This window comes from Gracilinanus agilis, chromosome 1 (genome assembly GCF_016433145.1).
Source record: "Gracilinanus agilis isolate LMUSP501 chromosome 1, AgileGrace, whole genome shotgun sequence".
In the NCBI taxonomy this organism is placed as follows: domain Eukaryota; kingdom Metazoa; phylum Chordata; class Mammalia; order Didelphimorphia; family Didelphidae; genus Gracilinanus; species Gracilinanus agilis.
In genome coordinates this window covers 313124466-313146933 of record NC_058130.1, presented here as the reverse complement: position 1 = coordinate 313146933, position 22468 = coordinate 313124466, and the positions used below count along the sequence as shown (strand labels likewise).

The window sequence follows — 22468 nt, the reverse complement described above, 5'->3', positions numbered from 1 at the left end:
CTCCACTGTTCCTTCCTCAAGCCCAACCCAATGATAGTAGACCTTTGCCTACTTATATGCTAGCAAAATTTTCTTTAACTAATAGACCAGAGTTTGGTTGCTAGGAATATCTATTAATTTTGCTTATATTCTTGTTACTTTTACCACCACCACCACCACCACCACTTCCACTATTAGCTGTTGCTGCTGCTACCTACTGTTTTATCAAAATTTTGTTTCAAAACAGTGTTTGAAGCTTGAAGGGAGGAGATCTCTAACCAAAAAGGATGTCAGGAAGATGGCCCTGGATTTTTAAATTCATACTGAGTGCCTCAAAATTATCTTACTCTTGCCCAAATGGTAATTATAAAGACCAAAGACAGGGATTTTCCCCCTTACAATGAATTTCAGAAAAGCCTTAATGATAAATTGAAGGATTTAATTTTTACACAATGGACCCTCCATCTCCTATCTTTAATGTCTTTTAATGTGTTATACAAAGGAAGTATTTCAAGACAAAGAAAACATGATTTCTGGAAATATTTGCCACATTCAGGCAAGAGTGAAGAGTCAAGGAAATATAATACAACCAAGACAGAACCATTTGGTTAACAGAACATAAGAAAGAGATGGTCTGTTTTACAAAAGTACCAAGAGTTGTTTCCTCTTATGTGGGTCTATGCTGAGATTTCAATATATATACATTTGTAATTTTAAACTATTAGACGTTTTAGTGAAATTTATTAGATTTTTCACATGCCTAGATAGTGTCTATATACATTATTAATGCCATTATTAACATACTAAACCTCAAAAAAATAATTTCCCTAAGGGTATAAAATGTTGCAAAATGTTTTGAAATTGATTCAGAAAAAGTACATATACATGCATGCAATGTACATATTCTTCCCTCCAAAAGTGTACATGCAGATAAATATGAATACATATGTGTGTGTCTATGTATATACACATACATGTCTAATGCAGTATGGAAACTAGATAAAGCACTGGCTTTGAAGTCAGAAAGACTTGTAGTAGAATCCCATTTCAGACACTTACTAGTTGTGTAACCCCGGGTAAGTCATTAAAAATCTTTCAGCCTCAGTTTCCTCATCTGTAAAATGAGGATGACAATATCTGTAATATTTATACATCTTGTTATCTGCCTTCCCTGTCCCCCTTTCCCCATGTAGAATAACACTTTCTACAGAAACTTTGAGGAAATTAATTTATTCAGCTTTGGGACTTCTTCCTAGAAAATGAATTGTCCTTATTGGTGAATGAGTACAAATTTATCTAAATTACACGATCTGGACCTCCCAGATCATTCTTTATAACCGTCTACTGCAGACATTCTTCTGATATTTCCTGTTGCTTTCTTACTCTTTTTCATTCGTCTTCTCACAGATGGTTATGATGAACAAATTAGATAATGTATTTTAAGTGCTTTGCAAAACTTAAAGCATTATAAAAGGTCAGCTATTATTACATATAATATCTGTGATATATTATATCCCTATTAACTGGTTCCTTCCTTAATGTATTCAAATATGCTTTCACCTCATCTATTCTTAAAGGACTAGAACCTACCATTCCTTCATATTCTCCTCTTTTTTTTTCTTCAAATTCCTAGAAAAACCTATGTATACTTCATGCATCTACACTTCCCTCTAATTCGTTAACCCTTTATAATATGGCTTCTGACCTCATCACTCAAATGGAACTGCCTTCTCGAAAATTACCAATTAGCCAAATGGACAGTAAGTCAAATGGTCAAATCTCATGGTCTTTTTTCAATTCTCATATTTCTTGACTTCTGTTTTGCATTTGATGCCGTTGACCATTCTCTGTTCCTGAATTGAATATCATACACTCATTGCTTAGTTTTAATGAAACTACTCTTTCTTGGTTTTTCTCCTACTCTCTAGATAATTCCTTCACAGTTTCATTTATTTTTTCTACCTCCATAATGACACTTGCATCCAAATACTTCTTTCTACTCATATAACCACCATCTTTCTTCAGGCTGTCATCAATCATCTTCTGAACTCCTGAAAGGGCTTTCTAAATCAGTCTCTAACTCCAATCCATCCCCAAACGGCTGCCAAAGTGATTTTCCTTAAGTGCCAAGATGATGCTTACCTAACTCAATATACTCCAGTGGCTACCTAGTGCTGTTAGGCTGAAACATAGGTTTCTCTGGTTTTTAAAGCCTTTCACAATGTAACATCATCACCCTCCTCTTACAACAACCTGGCCCCAGTCTACATTCCTAGTTATATTCTACATCTCTACATTTCCCATATATGTGGTTTGAGTCAACCAATCTTCTCTCTGTTCCTTCCCCACCAGACTATAATCTCCTTTCTCTGTATCTTTTTACTGGCTATCTTCCATGACTCAAATGCACTCCTTCCTCACCTCTACTTCATAGAATTATTCAAGGCACAATTCAAAAGCCAGCTTCTATATGAAGCCTTTTATGATTCCCTTAAATGACTGTACTGCTTCTCACTAATTATCTTATAATTTTTCAATGTGTATTTATTCTGTATCTACCTATATTTGAGCTTATTTTGTTCCACCAATGTAGTGTGTGCTACTTGAGAACACTGATTGTTTCATTTTTTTGTCTATGTATCCTCAACCTTTAATACAGTGCCTGGTGAATAATAGGTACTCAATACATGCTCAACAATTGACTGATTGATGCAAACATATACAATATATGTACATAAACACATTATATATTTTCCATTTTTGTTGATTGTAAAGGAAACTATTTTTACAAAATAATCATATCCAAAGTGTGTCTTGGAATGACATTATTTGACTTCCAAAGGTAGGAAATCCAAATTTTTAAAGTGAATTTTCCTCAGAGAAGGAGAATTAAGCTGTAGCTTGTGTCTTTGTAAGTGATTTTGGGCATTCTGTTTTCATATCTTTTATATCTTTCCATTAACAGGAGTTGAGGGATGGCTGTGCAGTGTGAGAAAGGCACATCTTGTAGGAGTTCTTAAAGCTAAATGAGACCTGTATCTAAAAAGTGCTCCCTCCTTTTTTTTGGCTCCTTGAGTATTATTTCATCTGTAAAAATATGTGAGTGTATTTAGGCTTGCATTATTATCATCAGAAGCTGTTGTAATATGATATAAATTTAAATCTTTCATACTAATGATTAGTAGCTCAGTTTTCCTCAAAGACACTAAGAGGAAATAAACACTATGAAATATGGCCTGTGATAGATGAGCTATGGGGAATGATTACATTTGTAAAAGATTCCACAACCCAAAGCCATTCTTCACTTTCACTCTTTATTTCAGTGATGTTTTCCTTTAGGCAATTACATAACTATCATAGATTATGTTAAACATCACAGTTACTACTGAAGAAAGAACACATGCTTTACAAAGTATTTACAAGTCAAATTTTTGAGTAGTTTGTTTTCTGAAATGACAGAAACATGCTGAGTAGCATGTTGAAAATAAACTAAATCAGAGAAAAGTCCTGTTTTAAAATTTATTTAATAAGTACATTAAGGAGCAATTCATATATTTCCCAGGATTCTGCATCTTTTGATGCCAGCTAAGCAGTTTTGCATTTTTAGAGTATCTAAGAAAGCATGCAACACAAATGAACTCACTTTTATTTCATAAAGACTCCAATGATGAAATCTGTTCATTGAAATCTGCTAGGAAGAGAGTCAGAAAGAACTCATGCATGCACAATAAGACAAAAACTGTCAAACAACAGGATATACTTTTATATAGAGTACAGACTACAGTTCTAAAAAAATTTCATGCAATGAGAAGGGAAACAACATATATGTCATGCAACTTGTTAGCATGCTCCAGACAAAATTTACCTCATAGACACAGCAGTGAAAGTTAGGGGTGGGGTTGAGGAATCCAGACAATTTTATTTATACATCTTTCTTTTTCTTTTTAAAGACTCAATTGTGTTTTCAACTCAATCCTGTTTTAAGCTCCAAACCTATACAATATTTTTGCCTTTACTGATACTAAATTTTGGGTTGTTTATTGAAAATGTATTTTGAAGTCTAAAAAAGTATGTAATAAGTTGTTAGATTTTAAAAGTAATTTCATTTTATTGATTTCCTCAAATGTCAGGTCACACAAAGAGAAAATATCCAAAGAATATTTCTCATGTAAATCACCAATATCACCAATATAACTAATTTTAACACTGAAATCCATAATATTTCTTTATTGCTTTATTAGGGTAATTACACTGTACTTCTAGTCAATCTGTTGCTTTTCATTCCCAATTTTCCTTAACTGAAATGTTTAATAGAAAAATCAATTATTGGTTATTTATACTTATCCATTATTTCCTCTATTTTCAACATCTCAATGTATCACATATCTATGATGTCACTATGCAAACCAGTTTGAAATTCCTTTATAATTTAGTGGAAAGAGTTGCCTGAGGCTCAGATGAATTAAGTGATTTCCTCATGGTCACATAGCCTCATGTTAGATCTCAAGATTTGAGCCTAGTTTTTCCAGACTCTAGATTAAAAACTCTATGCCATACTGCCTAAAAACAGGTGCAAAGGTAATACATATCTCTGGTAGTGCTCATGTTCAGTATTCACAGAAAGACCACAATGAAAATAATTGTAACGTGTTAGAGGATGAGAAGATAAATTCTATCAAGAACTTGAAAAATCTTCCAAATTAAAACAACATACACCTAGGAATTGCTTCAACCAAAAAATACTCATTCTTTTGAAGTAGAGAAATATGGCAGCTGGAGTCATATCCATTTAGAATATAAACTTATTCATCTAATCGAGTATTTGATAAGTTCAATAATGGGCCCGATGTTTTAAAAAATGAGTTGTTATATATCTTAAGAGTAAGATATTGGAGAGTTTAAAGGAGATAAGGAAACTTTTATTCCTATATATTATAAGTACTTATCTTCATTAGTACATATCTTCAAGAAAAGAGTTGAGATGTACTAGACACGAAAAAGAAAAATATGTTTTAAGAAGAGAGATAATAACTGATTACTGATGTGGCAACCATTTCTAAATCAGCCAACTGTTCAGATCAGCAACTTATTAGAGCCGAAAAGCAAAATCAATATCAAATTAGAAAAATAATTAAAATAGGAAGAAGCTGCATGCTACTGAAGCAACTCCAACCCAACCTATTTGAATAAATGATTGATACTCAAAAATGAACTGGATAAAAGAATAGAGCTTACATAACACAAAGTGTCACCATTTATACAATGAAGAGACCAAAAAAGAGCCTAAGAATTGCTTCAACCAAAAAATACTCATTCTTTTGAAGTAGAGAAATATGGTAGCTGGGGCCATATCCATTTAGAATATAAACTTATTCATCTAATTGAGAGAATATTCAATCATCATCCTATACACCTAAAATAATGATTGACTAATGACAAATTTCTCATATCTCCCTAATTTCATGAGAATGATCTGTCCATCAAGAGCATGAGAATAAAAATTGTCAGGCTTTTGAAAATAAGACCATATATTTACAATGCTAAAACTGAAATTTTTAGAGACATGATATTTCTGTGCTAACTATTTGTTGACCATATAAAAATTATTTTCTTCAGCAGAGGACAATGTCACCCTAAAAACTCTCTTCCATCAAAGTATTTCATTCATGCCAAAATCATAAAATATTCTTTGAAAGATATAACAATAGAGTTAGCTTTTGACCTTCTAATTATTAATATCAAATTAGATAAAAAATGGGAAATCATGTGCTCATCAAAGGTTTCCATCATTTTCATGGAAGGTGTATAGTTCAAAGTTCCCATTTAGAAGTAGATTCTCTATTGACTGTGAAATCCTTCAGATGTTCCTATTTAAAGATAACAATGTGATGAATTCATCAAGCCTCAGAATCTTGCAGAACCTCTTAATGGGAAAACTCATAGGTGAAGAATGTTTATTGTCCAGATCATGATATATATAGTTGGATGGTCAACTCAAAGCTTACCCATCAAGATAATGGTTTTCCTTGAGGATAATGGAAAGGTCTATGGGCATAAGCATGTTGCAACACAGATTACTTCTAAAGAATTTCATATGAGAAGGGGGAGCTGTGTGACCAGAAAAGAAAGAACATGAGCATGAATGAAGAATAATCTCCAATGTGTGCTCCAATGATGTCCATGTAATGTCAGAAATCTAAAGGAAGGCTGCCAGCACAATGTCTGTGCTACTACACTTGTGTGATGGCTTTGTCTCATATTTTCCCTCTATTCTGGTGCCTTCTTTAAGAAAATGATCAATAAGCACTTCCATCCTCTATCTCTATCTCCTACCCTCCACTCCCTTAAAACTTTTCTTTATAGTCTTTGCCTTAAAGACTGATTTAGGTTAGGAGCCATAAGGAACTGAAAAAAAGTGGTCAGAATGATCATCACCTAGCAGCAAAAGATGGAACCATCCACAGACATTCCTTATAGAGGGAAGTTCCTTTCCAGTTCATTCCACAGTCCATATATAGCTTTTCTTGGTCTGAACTCCAAGGAATAAGATGACCCCTCAAGTTCTCTTCACCTCCTTGTTTTCTAGCATCTTTTTGTGTTTTGTCTTTTTCTATTAGATTGCAACTGCTTGAGAGCGGGGACTGTCTTCCTCTTTCTTATCTGTATCCTCCAGCACTTAGCACAGTACCTAGCACATAGTATATGCTTAATAAATGCTTACTAGATTATTGAACTGAAAATTTCTCTTTAAACCTCTTACTATTCTTGTGATATTTGCCTTTCTATCATCTTTCTCTCTCATCTATCAATCTATCTACATGGAGAAGCAGGGTAAGAACATAAGCAAAATGCATGAGAATTTTTGAGAAAAGCTAGTAATTGATAGTTCTACTTTCTCAGGGTCTTGGAGAAGCTAGGCAGGAAGTAAGTAGGAAAAAGGAAAATCCCTTCCAGGAATCTATTCTAAGCCTAAGAAAAGTGTTTTTTGGGCTTATTAGAGTGAACAAAGAAAATGCAAGGAGAAACGAAGAAGATCAAAGGAAAGTGTCAAAAAGAGAATGGATTATATATGTAGTTCATAAATCTAGGGGTGGAAGGGACCTTAAGAAATCATTTAGTGAACTGTATTTTGCAGATAAGGAAACTGAGACCTAAAGAGGCTAAGTGACTTGCCCAAGGACACAACAGTATTAAGTGGCAAAGTTGAGATTCAGCCTATAAGAATCAACATATTTTTTGAAACCCCAATTTCTCTCCTCTAGTCAGTTTCTTGCAGCTGAATACCAAGGGAATTCCAGATGATCAGTTCCCAGGCACAAATTCTCATTATGATATTTTTATTGCTGCTGTTGTTTTAAATTTGGGCAGATATTGAAATTTTAGGGCTTGTGCGAAAACAGTCTGAACTAAAACAGTGTTGAGTCAGAATCATAGTTCCATTGCTCAATATTTCTTTAACCTGCTACCACCCACACCACCCCATTCAAAACAATTAACTATTTTCATCTTCAAGGACCAGGCTTTGGATCACTAAGGCTGTGACTGATTTTGTGACTTGGAATTCAAATCTTTCCCTTTTAAAATAGATAATACTAATGATTATTAGAGAAAGAAAGATTAAGTTTCAGTGAACTACTGTGAGACTTTTTGCTACTTGGGGAAATGGTGTGGATTTAATATAGAATTTAAAATTTTTATTTAAAAATAGGTGATGGAGAATCATATTTATCACATAGAATATAATTAGCTGGATATTTTAAAAATATTCATGTACTCATTCCAATATAAGGGTAGATGTGAAATATAGGAAAACAGACATATTCATACACAAAAGTTAATTTTAATTACAGATAGTATTGTTGAACATAAAGAAATTGATGTTTTTGATAATCTAAGGGCAAACTGTATAAATTATGAAATCTTTAATTTTCAAGATCTATAAAAACTATGTTCATCGATATAAAATAAAGCTTGGTATCACTAACTTATACTTACTGAATATCTCCTATGACATAAGGGAAAGAAGAAAATATTAACCATTGTTAAATATCCCAAATTTATATAATCTTGATAGCAAACTTTTCAAGTTTATTAGCTAATGGTTAATATTGCTAGATTTTTATTCAGTTGGAAACAATAAATATGTTCTTGTACTATAGGCCTTCTTTTTCAAATTCCCTTTTCATTAAGAATAATACTTCAGTAAAGGAGGTGATGTTTTCATTAAGATTCCTTAATAAAACATACAATAGAAGTTAATTAGGTGTGCAAGATAAATGAATTGAGTACTGTGGCAACATCACCAGAAAGTGAGATGTTTCATATGCTGGTCTTTTCTTTTAGGAGAAGATATTTGAATCTATATGGCATTGTGAGAAGGAGTCCACTTCAATATAAAAATCAAAATTAATCTGTACTGGAAAGAGTTCTAGCTTCAATAACAATAGCATGAATAAAATTGAAATGCTTAGGGGTAAGTAAAATTCTAGGGCTTATTGAAATTACTGTGCTGTCCATTTAGTATGACATAAATTATGTAAAAATAACATCGCATGCAGGCTAATTCAAAAAGTGCAAAGAATCTCCACATTCCCACAAAAGATGTCTCTTCTTCTGATGAAGAGAATGCCCATACTCTTATGGGCCTATGTGAAGGGAAATTATTTTTATTTGAAGGATTTTCTCAGATGACTTTTCTCCCTTCTTTCCATCTATTCTTGGGTTTCCTCCAAGCCTTAACTTAAAATCTAGCTTTCCCTTTCAGTCTCCTTCCCTTCATTTCTACTTGCAGTGCCTTCCTTCTGAAGTTACTTCCCATTCACACTGCACATATCTTCTATGATCATAATTGTTTCTGTATTGTCTCCTCCATTACATGTGAGCTCCTTGAGAGTAGAAACTCAGTTTTTTTCCTTTGTATCCCTAGCACTTAATACATAGCCTAATACACAGTGAGAAGTAAAAGCTCTTATTGATTGACTGATTATTAGTTTCTCTTAGTGACTTTCAGTTCCAATTATTCATAAATAATTACTCCCTGTCCCTCACCTCTGTATATACACAAAGAATCAAACTCTAACTCTTATCACATATCTTTTTTTGATAGAATATGCTGAAAAGGAAAAAATCACCTGCCTAGAGAGTTATGTATAGATACTAGGAATATGTTCAGCAAATATAAAAGAATATCTGCCCATGTGTGTTTAATAATAACAATTGTTTAATTGTTCATTAAAGAAGTCAAAGAGCTGAAACTATGAATCTCACACACAAGATAATATCTGAAATAAGTTAAAAATTTCATCTGCCTTCCAGAAAAAAAGATTTTTCAAACTAATTAGACATTAATGACATATCTGAATGTACATTTTCAGCAAGTATTTCTTTAAAACACACACACAGAGGCACATATACACACATAATCCTGAAGGCTGTTTTAAAACTAAAGCTGTTTTAAAAATAAGCTCTAGTTCTAAAACCAAACACTATAGCAAAACTTCTTCATTGAGCTCTCTTTAAATTATGTCAAAGTTCTTTCCTCTGGTTAATAATATCTGTTAAATCAGGCCCAGGAAAAAACAACTCATGGGACCTACTGATTTTGGTCAAAATTGATTTTAGCAAAATGCTTGGCACACAATAGGCACTTAATTAATATTAGCTGACTAAGACTATTTCACTCAGTGCCCAAATAGACTGCTTTTCTCTGTCCCATCTCAATTTCACACTGCAGCAAAATGAAGTCCAGATGGCAAGTGCTGAAAAATGGATAACATCCAGTGACTGAAACATACTTATTATTCAGTAAACAAAAACCAGAAAGCAGAAACTCTGTTATGAATTCACCTCATTTTGTGTGTGTGTGTATGTGCATGCTTTGATATAATTGGTCCATAGTCCAATCCAAATTGTAGTATTTGGACACTTCAAAAGGAAAGTCTAAAATTTTAGTTGGCTAATGAATATATTCTTGAGAACATTATTAATTATTAACTCACCTGTAATTTAATAGCTATAAAACAGACCTGAAATTACAATGCATATACATCATTGACTTGTTTACAACAAGAGGTTCTGATCTGGTGGGATGAAATAAGGGGGAAAAAAAGAGTTCAAAGGATCCAATAAATACAAACCAACAATGCCCACAGCACTCACAGAAGCAGTGAACAAAAACTGAATTTTATATGTAGACTCTCTTAATTATCAACGCCTAGTCCAAAGAATGAACACAATGAACTGCAGACAAGAAAGATGAAGGAGTACCTACTGGCTAGACCTTGTGTAAACTTACCACATCCCTCGGTTCTCCTTCTTTTGGAGTAAGAATTACAGACAGCAAAATGGTTCCCAGATCATGATCAGGATGGTGTGGGTCTTTCAGGGTGAGAGTCACATCTGTTGGTCTAGGAAACAACAATAATGTTTGATATTTACATAGTGCTTTGGAGTCTGTGAAGTGCTTTACATATATTATTTCATTGAACCTCACAATAACCTTTTGAGATGGGGAGTACAGGTATAATTTTCTCCATTTTACAAATGAGAAAACTGAGGTTAAAAAAATGTAAGTGACTTGCCATGGTCACAGAGATATTAAGTAAGTATCATCAATAAGAACTTGATCCCAGGTCTCTCTACTTCCACATCTATAATTTCATTGTTTAAAATGAAGCTGTCTAAATCTAAATCATGTAGATTATAAAATTCACTTGGTAGAGTGTACTAAGTTTTAAGGGATATTTTCTTTTTAATCTTAATAATTCAAACTTATGCTATGGATGCTGAAATAGTAAGTACTTAATAAGTGCATGTTAGATAGAATCAATGATTTAATCACCACAATTATCCTATTATTAATTATTATTTATAATAATTAAAGGATTAAATAATTATTTTTTATATTTTATATAATTGTATATAATATAATTATATAATCTATATTGATATAATATATTATTATAGATAATTAATTATTAATCACCACAATTATTCTAGTGATGGGCAAACTTTTTTTAAAAAGTGGGGGCCAAAGGAAAGGAAATGCTCATCTGTCAGTCTGTTTCTAAAGCAACTCTTTCAAAGTTTCATTATATTGTATCTTACTCCTTGTATCCGTTAGATTAGGAATAATGTCGCTAGGCCGGATAGAACATTTCAGGAGGCTGCATCTGGCTGTGGGCTGTAGTTTGCCTATCACTGGTAGACTATAACTCTTCCAGGCCACAGTAAAGAGTCTTTGAGAGTTGCTGTGAATAAAACAATAATGTCCCTGCAGCCAACCCTGCTGTTGAGACTCTAAATTTAGCTAGATTGATTTTTAAATAATAAGCATATCATTGTTCATCACCAAGCTATGTTCAAAGACTTCCCAATTTGGTATGACCTAAAGAATACAAAACCACTCCCTTGCTATAAGGCATTTGAGTAGGGTTTTCCTTGAATGTTCCTAATGGAAATGAGAACATATAAAGAGAATCCTCCTATACCTGCCCTCCTCCTTTTTGTTTTAATAAATTAAAGTGCATTTATTTTATGGAGAAATTTCTTTTGGAAGGAGACAGGTCAGTGAATGCACCTATGACTGGCTGTCAAAAGTATTTTTCCTCCTTTTTTCTGTAATTCATGAGTTTAGCAGGAGAAAATACATGAAGTGAAAATATAAGAAATACATCAAGGAATTTAGACTAGATAACCCTTGAAGTTTTTTCTATCTCTCCAAAATTTGCAGTTTAACTCAGTCAACCAGCATTTATTAAACACTTACTGCTAAGTGCTAAGCACTACAGACACGAAGAGAAAAAAAACAATCCTTGCTCTCAAGATGTTCAATGTCTAATGAACAAAATCAAGCATAAAAATAATACAAAACTTACAGTATTTTCTGGTGTTCTGTTTGTACAATGGAATGGGCTCCTTCTCAGGTTAATATTGAACATTAGCCATAAGTTTTATGACCTATGTCCTCTAGATATTTTTCAAGCTTTTTGAAATAATCTCAGCCTGTTATAATTTCAGGATGTTATAGGAGAAAGATTGTGACACTAAGTATCAGAAGAACTAGGTCCCAGCACCTCCACCTTCCAACTGAATAAACTTTGCTAGATCATGTAACCTGTCTGGGGTTCCAATGACTGGATGTGGAAATTCTCAGGAGGAAAAACAGCTTCTTACATTCTACAGAAAGATTGTTGGCATTCACCAGTGCTACAAGGATAAGGAATTAAAATCAATAAATGACATACGAGGTTGGTAGATCCTTGTGGAGGGATATGGGAATGAAAAGAGGTCCACCTAGTACAAACCATCAAAGGAAGAGGGTCTGTCTTCCCAAGGAAAAGCGTTTTTGATGTGAAAGAGGGCCTCTGGAAACTTGTTAAAACTGAGGCCTGAGGGGGCAGCTGGGTAGCTCAGTGGAGTGAGAGTCAGGCCTAGAGACAGGAGGTCCTAGGTTCAAACCTGGCCTCAGCCACTTCCCAGCTGTGTGACCCTGGGCAAGTCACTTGACCCCCATTGCCCACCCTTACCAATCTTCCACCTATGAGACAATACACCAAAGTACAAGGGTTTAAAAAAACCTGAGGCCTGCTATCTACAACAGTGATCTGTGTCAGGAAAAAGAGGGGGAAATAAATCTCAGAAAGAACTTGAAAATATTCTTTAAGGGTCATAAAGAAATGGAAAGACCTCGTAGGCGCTGGTGATGTTCCTACTATAGCCCTTGATTAAAGGTAAGGACCTCAATTGGTTTAAATCCTTGTATATTTGAGTAATTAGACCCCTGTCAGAGTTTTTTGTTATAAAGATTTTTTTCCCAATTTGTTGTTTCCCTTCTGATCTTAGCTGCATTGTTTTGGTTTGTACAAAAGCTTTTTAGTTTGATATAATCAAAATATTTTACATTTTGTAATTTTCTCTAACTCTTGCTTGGTTTTAACATATTTCCTTTCCCAGAGATCTGACAAGTAAACTATTCTATGTTCACTTAACTTATTTATAGTTTCCCTCTTTATATTCAAGTCATTCACCCATTCTGAATTTATCTTGGTGTAGGGTGTGAGATGTTGATCTAAACCTAATCTCTCCCATATCGTTTTCCAAATTTCCCAGCAGTTTTTGTCAAATAGTGGATTTTTGTCCCAAAAGTTGGGCTTTTTGGGTTTATCATACACTGTCTTGCTGATGTCACTTACCCCAAGTCTATTCCACTGATCCTCCCTTCTGTCTCTTAGCCAGTACCATATTGTTGATGACTGCTCCTTTATAGTATAGTTTAATATCTGGTACTGCTAGGCCCCCTAAGCCATTCCCCAATTGATTAATGGGCAAGAGACATGAATAGGCAATTTTCAGATAAAGAAATCAAAAGTATCAATAAGCACATGAGAAAGTGTTCTAAATCTCTTAATAATTAGAGAAATGCAAATCAAAACAATTCTGAGGTATCACCTCACACCTAGCAGACTGGCTAAAATGAAAGAAGGGGAGAGTAATTGATGTTGGAGGGGATGTGGCAAAACTGGGACATTAATGTATTGTTGGTGGAGTTGTGAACTGATCCAACCATTTTGGAACTATGCTCAAAGGGCTATAAAAGAATGTCTGCCCTTTGATCCAGCCATACCATTGTTGGGTTTGTACCCCAAAGAGATCATAGATAAACAGTCTTGTACGAAAATATTTATAGCTGCGCTTTTTGTGGTGGTAAAAAATTGAGGAATGGCTGAACAAATTGTGGTATATGCTGGTGATGGAATACTATTGTGCTCAAAGGAATAATAAACTGGAGGAATTCCATGTGAACTGGAAAGACATCCAGGAATTGATGCAGAGTGAAAGGAGCAGAGCCAGGAGAACATTGTGCACAGAGACCCATACACTGTGGTAAAATTGAATGTAATGGACTTCTCTACCAGCAGCAATGCAATGACCTAGGACAATTCTGAGGGACTTGTGGAAAAGAACACTACCAACATTCAGAGGAAGAACTGCAGGAGTGGAAACAGAAGAAAAATAACTGCTTGAACACATGGGTTGAGGCGGACATGATTGGGGATGTAGACTCGAAACTACCACACCAATGCATCTAACAACAATTTGGTAATAGGTCTTGATCAATGACACATGTTAAAACCAGTGGAAATACACATCAGCCATGGGGGAGGGAGTAGCTGGGGTGGGGCTGTAAAGGGGAAAGTAAGAGCATGAATTGTGTAACCATGTTAACTTTTCTAAAAAATAAATATTGATAAATGTTAAAAAATAAAGGTAAGGACCTCAGAAGTTAAAATACAGAGAAAGTGAGTATGTGGTAAAGAAATTGGGTGTTTGTGAACTGAATTTGACTTTCTGACCAGAGATGGAATGAATTGAGTATTGGTGGAAATGAATGAAAGTTTTAAGCTGAAAAGATATGGAGAGAGAGAAAAATTGCTCAGAAACAGGTAGCTATAGACCAACATTCAAGGAGTTTTATAATTCTTAAGAGAAAGTGAAGAGAGACAGGAATGATGCTGAAGAACTTGTATAATCATCAATTCATAGAGTAAGTGTAATAAACAAATGAGCTAGAAAAGTATTTATGAAGAACTTATATGCAAAATCACTGTGTTAAATAATGGGCTTACAAACGAAATGCATCTAGGATAAGAAAGGAAGATAAAAATAGAAGAGCTAGAGAGTCTCTGCTTTCAAAGAGCTCATATTCTAATGTGGGCTGATAACACATATAATGAGGTTTAGCTACAGGGAAGAAAGAAAGGTACAGTGAGTAGCTGTGGTAGCAAGGAAGATGCTAATGCATGTTCCTTAGAGGTGTTTCTCTTGATAAAAATCAAATTGGCTTCTTATCATCATTTGTTAGTGTTCAATGACTAGTGGCTAGAATCTTCTGAGCTTTTGGTAGCTAGCATGACTAAGTGAAAGTAACCTTTTATACATGTATCACTGAGGTTTTGTAAATTAAAATTCATGACTAGAATATAGAAATGGAATAGCAAAACCTTAATAAAAAGGAACAGATTACATAGGAAAAAGGAAGGTGACATCATATATCAAAAAGATACTCATATGCCTAGAAAACCATTAATTTAATGAGGGAACATTTTGGAGAATATTTGTGCAAGGATCAAAGAAGAGAGAAATAACAATATCATGATCACAATATATTAGAAACCATTCGGCAAAGAGAAGAATGATAAATTCTTGATATGGTTCCCCAAATTGGCAATGAAGTAAGATTATATTTGTGAGGGGAGACTTCAACTACAAGAATGCCTCTTTTAAAAAGTAAAGCTATTTTTTATTTTATTTTTTATTTTTTTAACAATTATTAATATTTATTTTTTAGAAAAGTTAACATAGTTACATGATTTATGCTCTTACTTTCCCATTCTCCCCCAGACCTCCCCCCCTCCCATGGCCGATATGCATTTTTATTGGTTTTAACATGTGTCATTGATCAAGACCTATTTCCAAATTGTTGATAGTTACATTGGTGTGGTAGTTTTGAGTCTACATCCCCAATCATGCCCGCATCAACTCATGTGTTCAAGTAGTTGCTTTTCTTCTGTGTTTCCTCTGAACGTGGGTAGCGTTCTTTACCATGAGTCCCTCAGAATTGTCCTGGGTCATTGCATTGCTGCTGGTACAGAAATCCATTACATTCTATTTTACCACAATATATTGGTCTCCATGTACAATGTTCTTCTGGCTCTGCTCCTTTCACTCTGCATCAATTCCTGGAGGTCTTTCCAGTTCACAAGGAATTCCTCCAGTTTATTATTCCTTTGAGCGCATATTCCATCACCATTATATACCACAGTTTGTTCAGCCATTCCCCAATTGAAGGCCATACCCTCATTTTCCAGTTTTTTGCCACCACAAAAAGTGCAGCTATAAATATTTTCATGCAAGTCTGTTTATCTATGATCTCTTTGGGGTACAAACCCCACAATAATATGGCTGGATCAAAGGGCAGGCATTCTTTTATAGCCCTTTGAGCATAGTTCCAGATTGCCATACAGAATGGTTGGATCAGTTCACAACTCCACCAGCAGTGCATTAATGTTCCAATTTGGCCACATCCCCTCCAACATTCATTACTCTCACCTTCTTTCTTTTTAGCCAATCTGCTAGGTGTGAGGTGATACCTCAGAGTTGTTTTGATTTGCATTTCTCTAATTATTAGAGATTTGGAACACTTTCTCATGTGCTTATTGCTACTTTTGATTTCTTTATCTGAAAATTGCCTATTCATTTCTCTTGCCCATTTATCAATTGGGGAATGGCTTGATTTTTTATACAATTGATTTAACTCCTTGTATATTTGAGTAATTAGACCCCTGTCAGAGTTTTTTGTTATAAAGATTTTTTTCCCAATTTGTTGTTTCCCTTCTGATCTTAGCTGCATTGTTTTGGTTTGTACAAAAGCTTTTTAGTTTGATATAATCAAAATAATTTATTTTACATTTTGTAATTTTCTCTAACTCTTGCTTGGTTTTAAAATCTTTCCTTTCCCAGAGATCTGACAAATATACTATTCTGTGTTCACTTAACTTATTTATAGTTTCCCTCTATATTCAAATCATTCACCCATTCTGAATTTATCTTGGTGTAGGGTGTGAGATGTTGATCTAAACCTAATCTCTCCCATATTGTTTTCCAAATTTCCAGCAGTTGTTGTCAAATAGTGAATTTTTGTCCCCAAAGTTGGGCTTTTTGGCTTTATCATACACTGTCTTGCTGACATCACTTACCCCAAGTCTATTCCACTGATCCTCCCTTCTGTCTCTTAGCCAGTACCATATTGTTGATGACTGCTGCTTTATAGTGAATAGATAATTTTCAAAAGAGAAAACACAAATGGCTAATAATTACTTGAAAAGCATTCAACTTTACTACTTATCAAAGAGATTAAAATTAAAATAATTTTCAAGTTAAAATAGTAACTTTAAAGCTACTAAAGAGGCAAACCTGAATGAAAGAAGAAACTCAAAATGAGAAAGATTTTTGAAAAACAGACATTGCTGGTGGAACTGCAAAGTTGTAGAATATTTCTGGAGAGAAATCAGTTGGAAAATATTAAATTTGATATAAATTACTATATCTGTCTAAGATGTCCATTGTGGGGGATATATTCTGAAAGTTTTATCAAAATAATGGCTAACCAAGTTGTGGCATATGATTGTGATGAAATTCTATTATGCAGCAAGAAATGATGAATAGGTTAATTTTGGAAAAACATAGAAATATCTACATGAAATTATGAAGAGTCAAATGAGTAGAACCAAAAGAGCATTATATACAGCAACAGACATACTGTTTGAAGATTGACTTGTGCATGTCCACCTCCAAAGAAAGAGAGAAATAAATAAGACATAGTTTTATATATGTATATATCTTTTTTTGTCAAATGATGCTGTGTAAAGGGAGGAGGAATAACCTGGGAATTTTTATATAAAATAAGTTGATTAATAAAAACAACAACAAAAGAACCATTTGTGCAAACATTTTTTTAGAAGTACAATAAATAACTACAAGAAAATTATGGGGAATGTAAATGTCTAATACTATAGGAATGATTAGAAATATAGTGGTTCATCAATGTAATATAAGACTAATGTAATTAATATAAGCAAGTATGAAGTATATAAAGAAATCTGCAAAAAGAAAATCAGAAGAATGGAGTATTCACTCTATAAGATTAAAGCAAATGAGAAATGAATGAACAAATTATTTTGATGAAAACTTGGAGACAAAAATGGGATTATGGTTATACTAAAACTAATTTAAATATAGTTAACAAGTTTAGTTGATTACATCAATGCTCAAATTAAACTGTAAACAAAATATTTTCAAAGGAATAACTAATATTGGAAGGCAATCACTGTCACTTTCAATTATATGATTGTCAAGGAAAGAAATGCTAGACAGATTGAGACAGGTTTTCTAGATTTTGGGAGAGAATATATTTTGGAGTTCAGAGATCTTATAGGTGGTATTCCATGGCCTGAGATTTGAAAAAAGAAATTGTTTAAAGTGAGATGAGAGACTTCCTATAATGAAATTTTAGTGATGTCGTAGTAATTTATGTGAATGAGAAAGGAAAAGAAAAATATAGAAAAAAGAATTAAAATGGCTACATGAAATGCTCATTAAAAATCAGATTTTAAAAGGACATGTATATGAAGATGTAGCAATCCAGGTATACATTAATTGTGATATTATTTTAAGAAGTATTCAAAAACTTAACTCTTATACTGCTAATGATTGATCTCTGCAATCCTGAGTCAAATTGAATGTGGACCTTGCCAAATCCCTAGCCCTTCCCTAAGGCTACACCCCAGAAGAGAGTCAGTTATCTCAGTCTCCTTACTTTTCCTGCAATGATCAATTAACATAGGTATCAAACATCAGTAGATGCCTTAGGCCATATCCACCCTGGATCCTGATCTTAGCTCTACTTATTGTTTTAGGTTTTGGCAGTTTGCATTTTATGATGATTACCTCATAATGTTAATGTATCAGGCCACCAGCCTCTCCCCTTCCCCCCATACTGTTGTATGTAACCCCAATAAAAGTGACAAGACATCAGTTGGCAAGAGAGCTCTTGACCATCAGAGCTCCTAACCATGAAGCTCTTGACCATCAGAGCTTACTCGCTGTCTGTCTACCTTATGCCAAAACTTTCTGTGTCTGTGTATCTTTATTCTCGCCTTATATTCTTTTTCCATTAATCCTTAACCCGTAACCCATTTTCACTCAGTCCTTGGTTCCCCTTTCTGAGTGTCCAACCCACTAGGAATCTTCGTGGAGTCGGTGGACGGCTTCAGAAGAGATGGAACTAAATAAATAAAAAGATGAATGAAGAAGCTTTTTTGTGCCAAGAACTGGAAAAAGCACTGCAGATGCAATTATAAAAAGTGAGACATTCACTGATCTCAAGGAGCTCACACTTTAATTGCTGGAGGCAACATATAAACAGATATCTAAATAAATATTAATTGACTGGCTGAGAAGCATAGGATATATAGCATGTAAAAAGTGCTTTGCAAACCTTAAGGTAACATAGAAATGTAAGCTATCATTTTTTAAAAGAAAATCATATTGACATATAAATGACATGAAGATAACACATAAAAAGAAGCAGAAATGGGTAGTGGAAAGATAACACATAAAAGAAAGTAGGTTAGAGGAGGGAATGTATGAGGATCAGAGAAGGATAGTTGGGTGGGAAATGGTGAGATGGCAACCCTGGCTTTGCTCTTTATTTATTATTTATTTTTAAAACCCATACCTTCTGTCTTAGAACCAATAATCTCTATTGGTTCTAAACACAATGAGAGGTAAGGGCTAGGCAATGAGGGTTAAGTGACTTGGTCAAGTTCATACCGCTAGGAAGTGTCTAAGGTCAGAATTGAACCCAGGACCTCTCATCTCCAGGCCTGGCTCTAATACACTGAGCCATCTAGCTGTCCCCTGGGTGCACTTTTTAAATGCAGGATCTGCAAGGAACTCTCCATTGTACACTTCTTCCTGCTCCAATAAGAGGGAGAGAAGGCCATGAGGGGTCAGGATAGAGGTACTAAGGAGGTGTGAGTTTCAGGATTGATGTGATCTAGTAAGATGATGATGTTCTGGGGAGCATGATGAAATCCAGACCATTGTACAGGCATGAGGCAGAGAAAAATAGAAGTTTGTAAGCCTTTCCTTGTGATTTTATTCCCATTTGTTCCCTGACACTTCTCTGTATATCAGCAAAACCCAATGAATGGGCAGAAAGAATCAAGCACTTGTCAAAAAAAGAAACCTTATCCTAGGGACTGACTCTCTACTTTGTGAAAGATTTAATGGAAAAAATCAACAGTAGTCCTCAAGAAGAGTCTACACCTGAGTTTAAGGCAAACATTATCCATTTCTTTCATTGTAACTTAGCAATAGACTGAGAGGCCCACTGACACATCTTGATCTTGGGATAAAGTAGTTCAGTTCATTTCAACACTATAAAAATGCCTACTAGGTAGTAGAAATAATGTTAGGCATTGATAACAGTCCAAAGAAAATAACATTCTGAAGAAAACAGTCTTAGTCATATTCAATCACTTGCCAAATTCCATGAATGCTGCCTCTACAGAAACTTTCACCTTTGTCCTCCTGTCTACTCACATGATCACCATCCTAGCTCACAGAGACCTTCAATACCCCTAAGGAAAGAAGCCAAGAACTGATTTCTGGGTCTCTCCCATCATCTTACACATAGTTAGCTGCCCAAATTTATATTCCTAAAAAATGCAGATGTGACTGTGCCACTTCCCTTTCAAGATGCTCCAGGGGTTCCTTATTGCTTCTAGGATAAAATATCATATCCTTTGTGTGGCATTTAAAACTCTTTATAATCTCACTCCTACTTACCTTTCCTGGCTAATTGCATGTTCTTTGTTCCAGCTAAACTAGCCTGCTTGCGATACTCTGTATTTAAATGATGCCAAACTCAAATAGAAACAGGGGCTAATAAACCCTAAAACTACCTATCGATATTATCTGTAATTCATTGTGTTTTTATTTATTGTATTAAATATTTCCCAATTATACTTTAATCTGGTTTAGACTATACTTGGGAGTATTGTGGACTATGTGTTTAACACCTTTCCTGTACACAACAGTACACCTTCTTCCTCTTTTTATCCACTTCCTCCTTTTACACATATTGCCTCACTCCCTTCCACCCCATCTCACATATACTTAATTCCGAAAATGCTCTCCAACCTCACTTCCATCTCTTGGTATTGCTACCTCTATTTAAGGCCAAACTAAAGTGCCACCTCTTAGAGCAGGTTAAAATCCTGATTTTCAAAGTTACTAAAGGCTTGCCTCGCCCAAAATTATATTGTGTTTACTTCATCTATTTTTGTTTTTACATGCTGTTTCCTCAGCAAAGTGATGTAAGTTGCTTGAGGGTTGGGAATTTTTTCGTCTTTGTATCTCTAATAACTAACACTGCTTGGAATATAGCAGAGGCTTAATAAGTGAAGGAAGGAAATAAAGTAAGAAAATCAAAACCAATAAACGATTAACATTTTTTCTTCCTTTCTCCACTCATTTTTTCCCCCTGGAGATTTTTCAGTTTAGGTTTTAGAGAGTAGAAGAAATATTTGTGCATTGTTGTGAGACCAAATGATTGAATATTCTCTAGTGAAAAGAATAGTTTGAACATGAAAAAATACCTGAAATTCTAGCTTCTTTAGAATTCAGTCATCATGATCATATACTACATATACCTTAATTACATTTTATGGAAAATTAGTCAAGTGGAAACCTTTGTATGTATGCAAATAGCTGAGTATATTTTGCTGTATTCTTTTGGCTTATATTTGTGCCTGTTCATCATATGCATGATTTTTGGTCTTGAATCCTAGGTGAGACTCAAAGAAAACAATAGGAGTAAGTATTCTGAAAGTATGCATACATAAGATTCCCCCCCACCTCAGCACACTTGTATTTATGGTTTTCTGAATCTATATGCCTTTTGCCTTTATCCTTATTATATTTCATCTTATTCAGTTCTGTTCAATAGTCTAGCCTGATAGATCTTCTGAGATCTTGATTCTGGTATCCAACTTACGAATTATATTCTTCCTAACTTAGTGTCACCTTCTTATTTGATAAGCACACCATTTAAACTTCTATATGTCCCTGATAAGCATGTTAAACAGTAGAGTCTGAGCAAGGGCATTGCACTAAAGACCTTCATCTATCAAACTATTAATGAGACATTGTGGTAAAAAAAGCACTTGGAGTTTGGATAAGAGGACCTGGATTGGAACCTTAGATCTGTTGCTTAGTATTTGAGTGACCCTGGGACTAACTTCTCTAAGCTATTATTTGTTCATATCTGAAATGAATGGCTAGAACAAGATAACATCCGAAGTCCCATCCACTTCTAACTCTGCAATTTTGGAATCCTATGAATAAGTGGAACTGGTGTGACAATGGGATCACAGAGCTTGTAGGAAGCTCAGAGGGCTTGCAATCTAATATCTATCACTTTATAGATGAGGAAACTGAGGCCTGGAGGAGTTATGTAATTTGCCCAAGATGACCTTTGTATAAGGAACAGAGGAAAAATTCAGTAATTTGTGAAAAGTTGATATTAGATTGTCCTTTGGCACCCAAATAGCCTTTTGATTTTAAAGCTCAAAGTTTGATTTTTAGGGCTGAAGCTCAAGTTGTCTCTTTCTGAGGCTGTTGGCTCCTCCCTTCTTTTGCCTAAATCTTTTGTCTTTATTAGGCATAATAAAATGATGAGCCCACGCAACCACCTGATCAACTTAAGTCAATGTCATGTTGAGAAGAATACAAGTGGACTAGGTAGCCACATAGTGGGGAGGAGGAGAGTATTATGTGGTCTGGAACACTTACCACTTCCTTGGAGGAAGTCTCTTGAGTTCCAATGAGAAACCTCTTAGGATGTCTTGGGGAGGACCTAGAT

At 34.5% G+C, this 22468-nt stretch overlaps 1 protein-coding gene across 4 annotated transcripts in view; it reads right to left on the bottom strand.

Moving 5' to 3' along the window:
- Nucleotides 1-22468, bottom strand: part of MCTP1 (multiple C2 and transmembrane domain containing 1) — a 721791-nt gene that overhangs the window by 295044 nt on the left and 404279 nt on the right. For all 4 annotated transcript variants that reach the window (XM_044662743.1, XM_044662754.1, XM_044662765.1 and 1 more), the window contains exon 6: nucleotides 10274-10385. In XM_044662743.1, the coding sequence (XP_044518678.1) occupies nucleotides 10274-10385 (112 nt within the window). The remainder of the gene's footprint in view (nucleotides 1-10273; nucleotides 10386-22468) is intronic.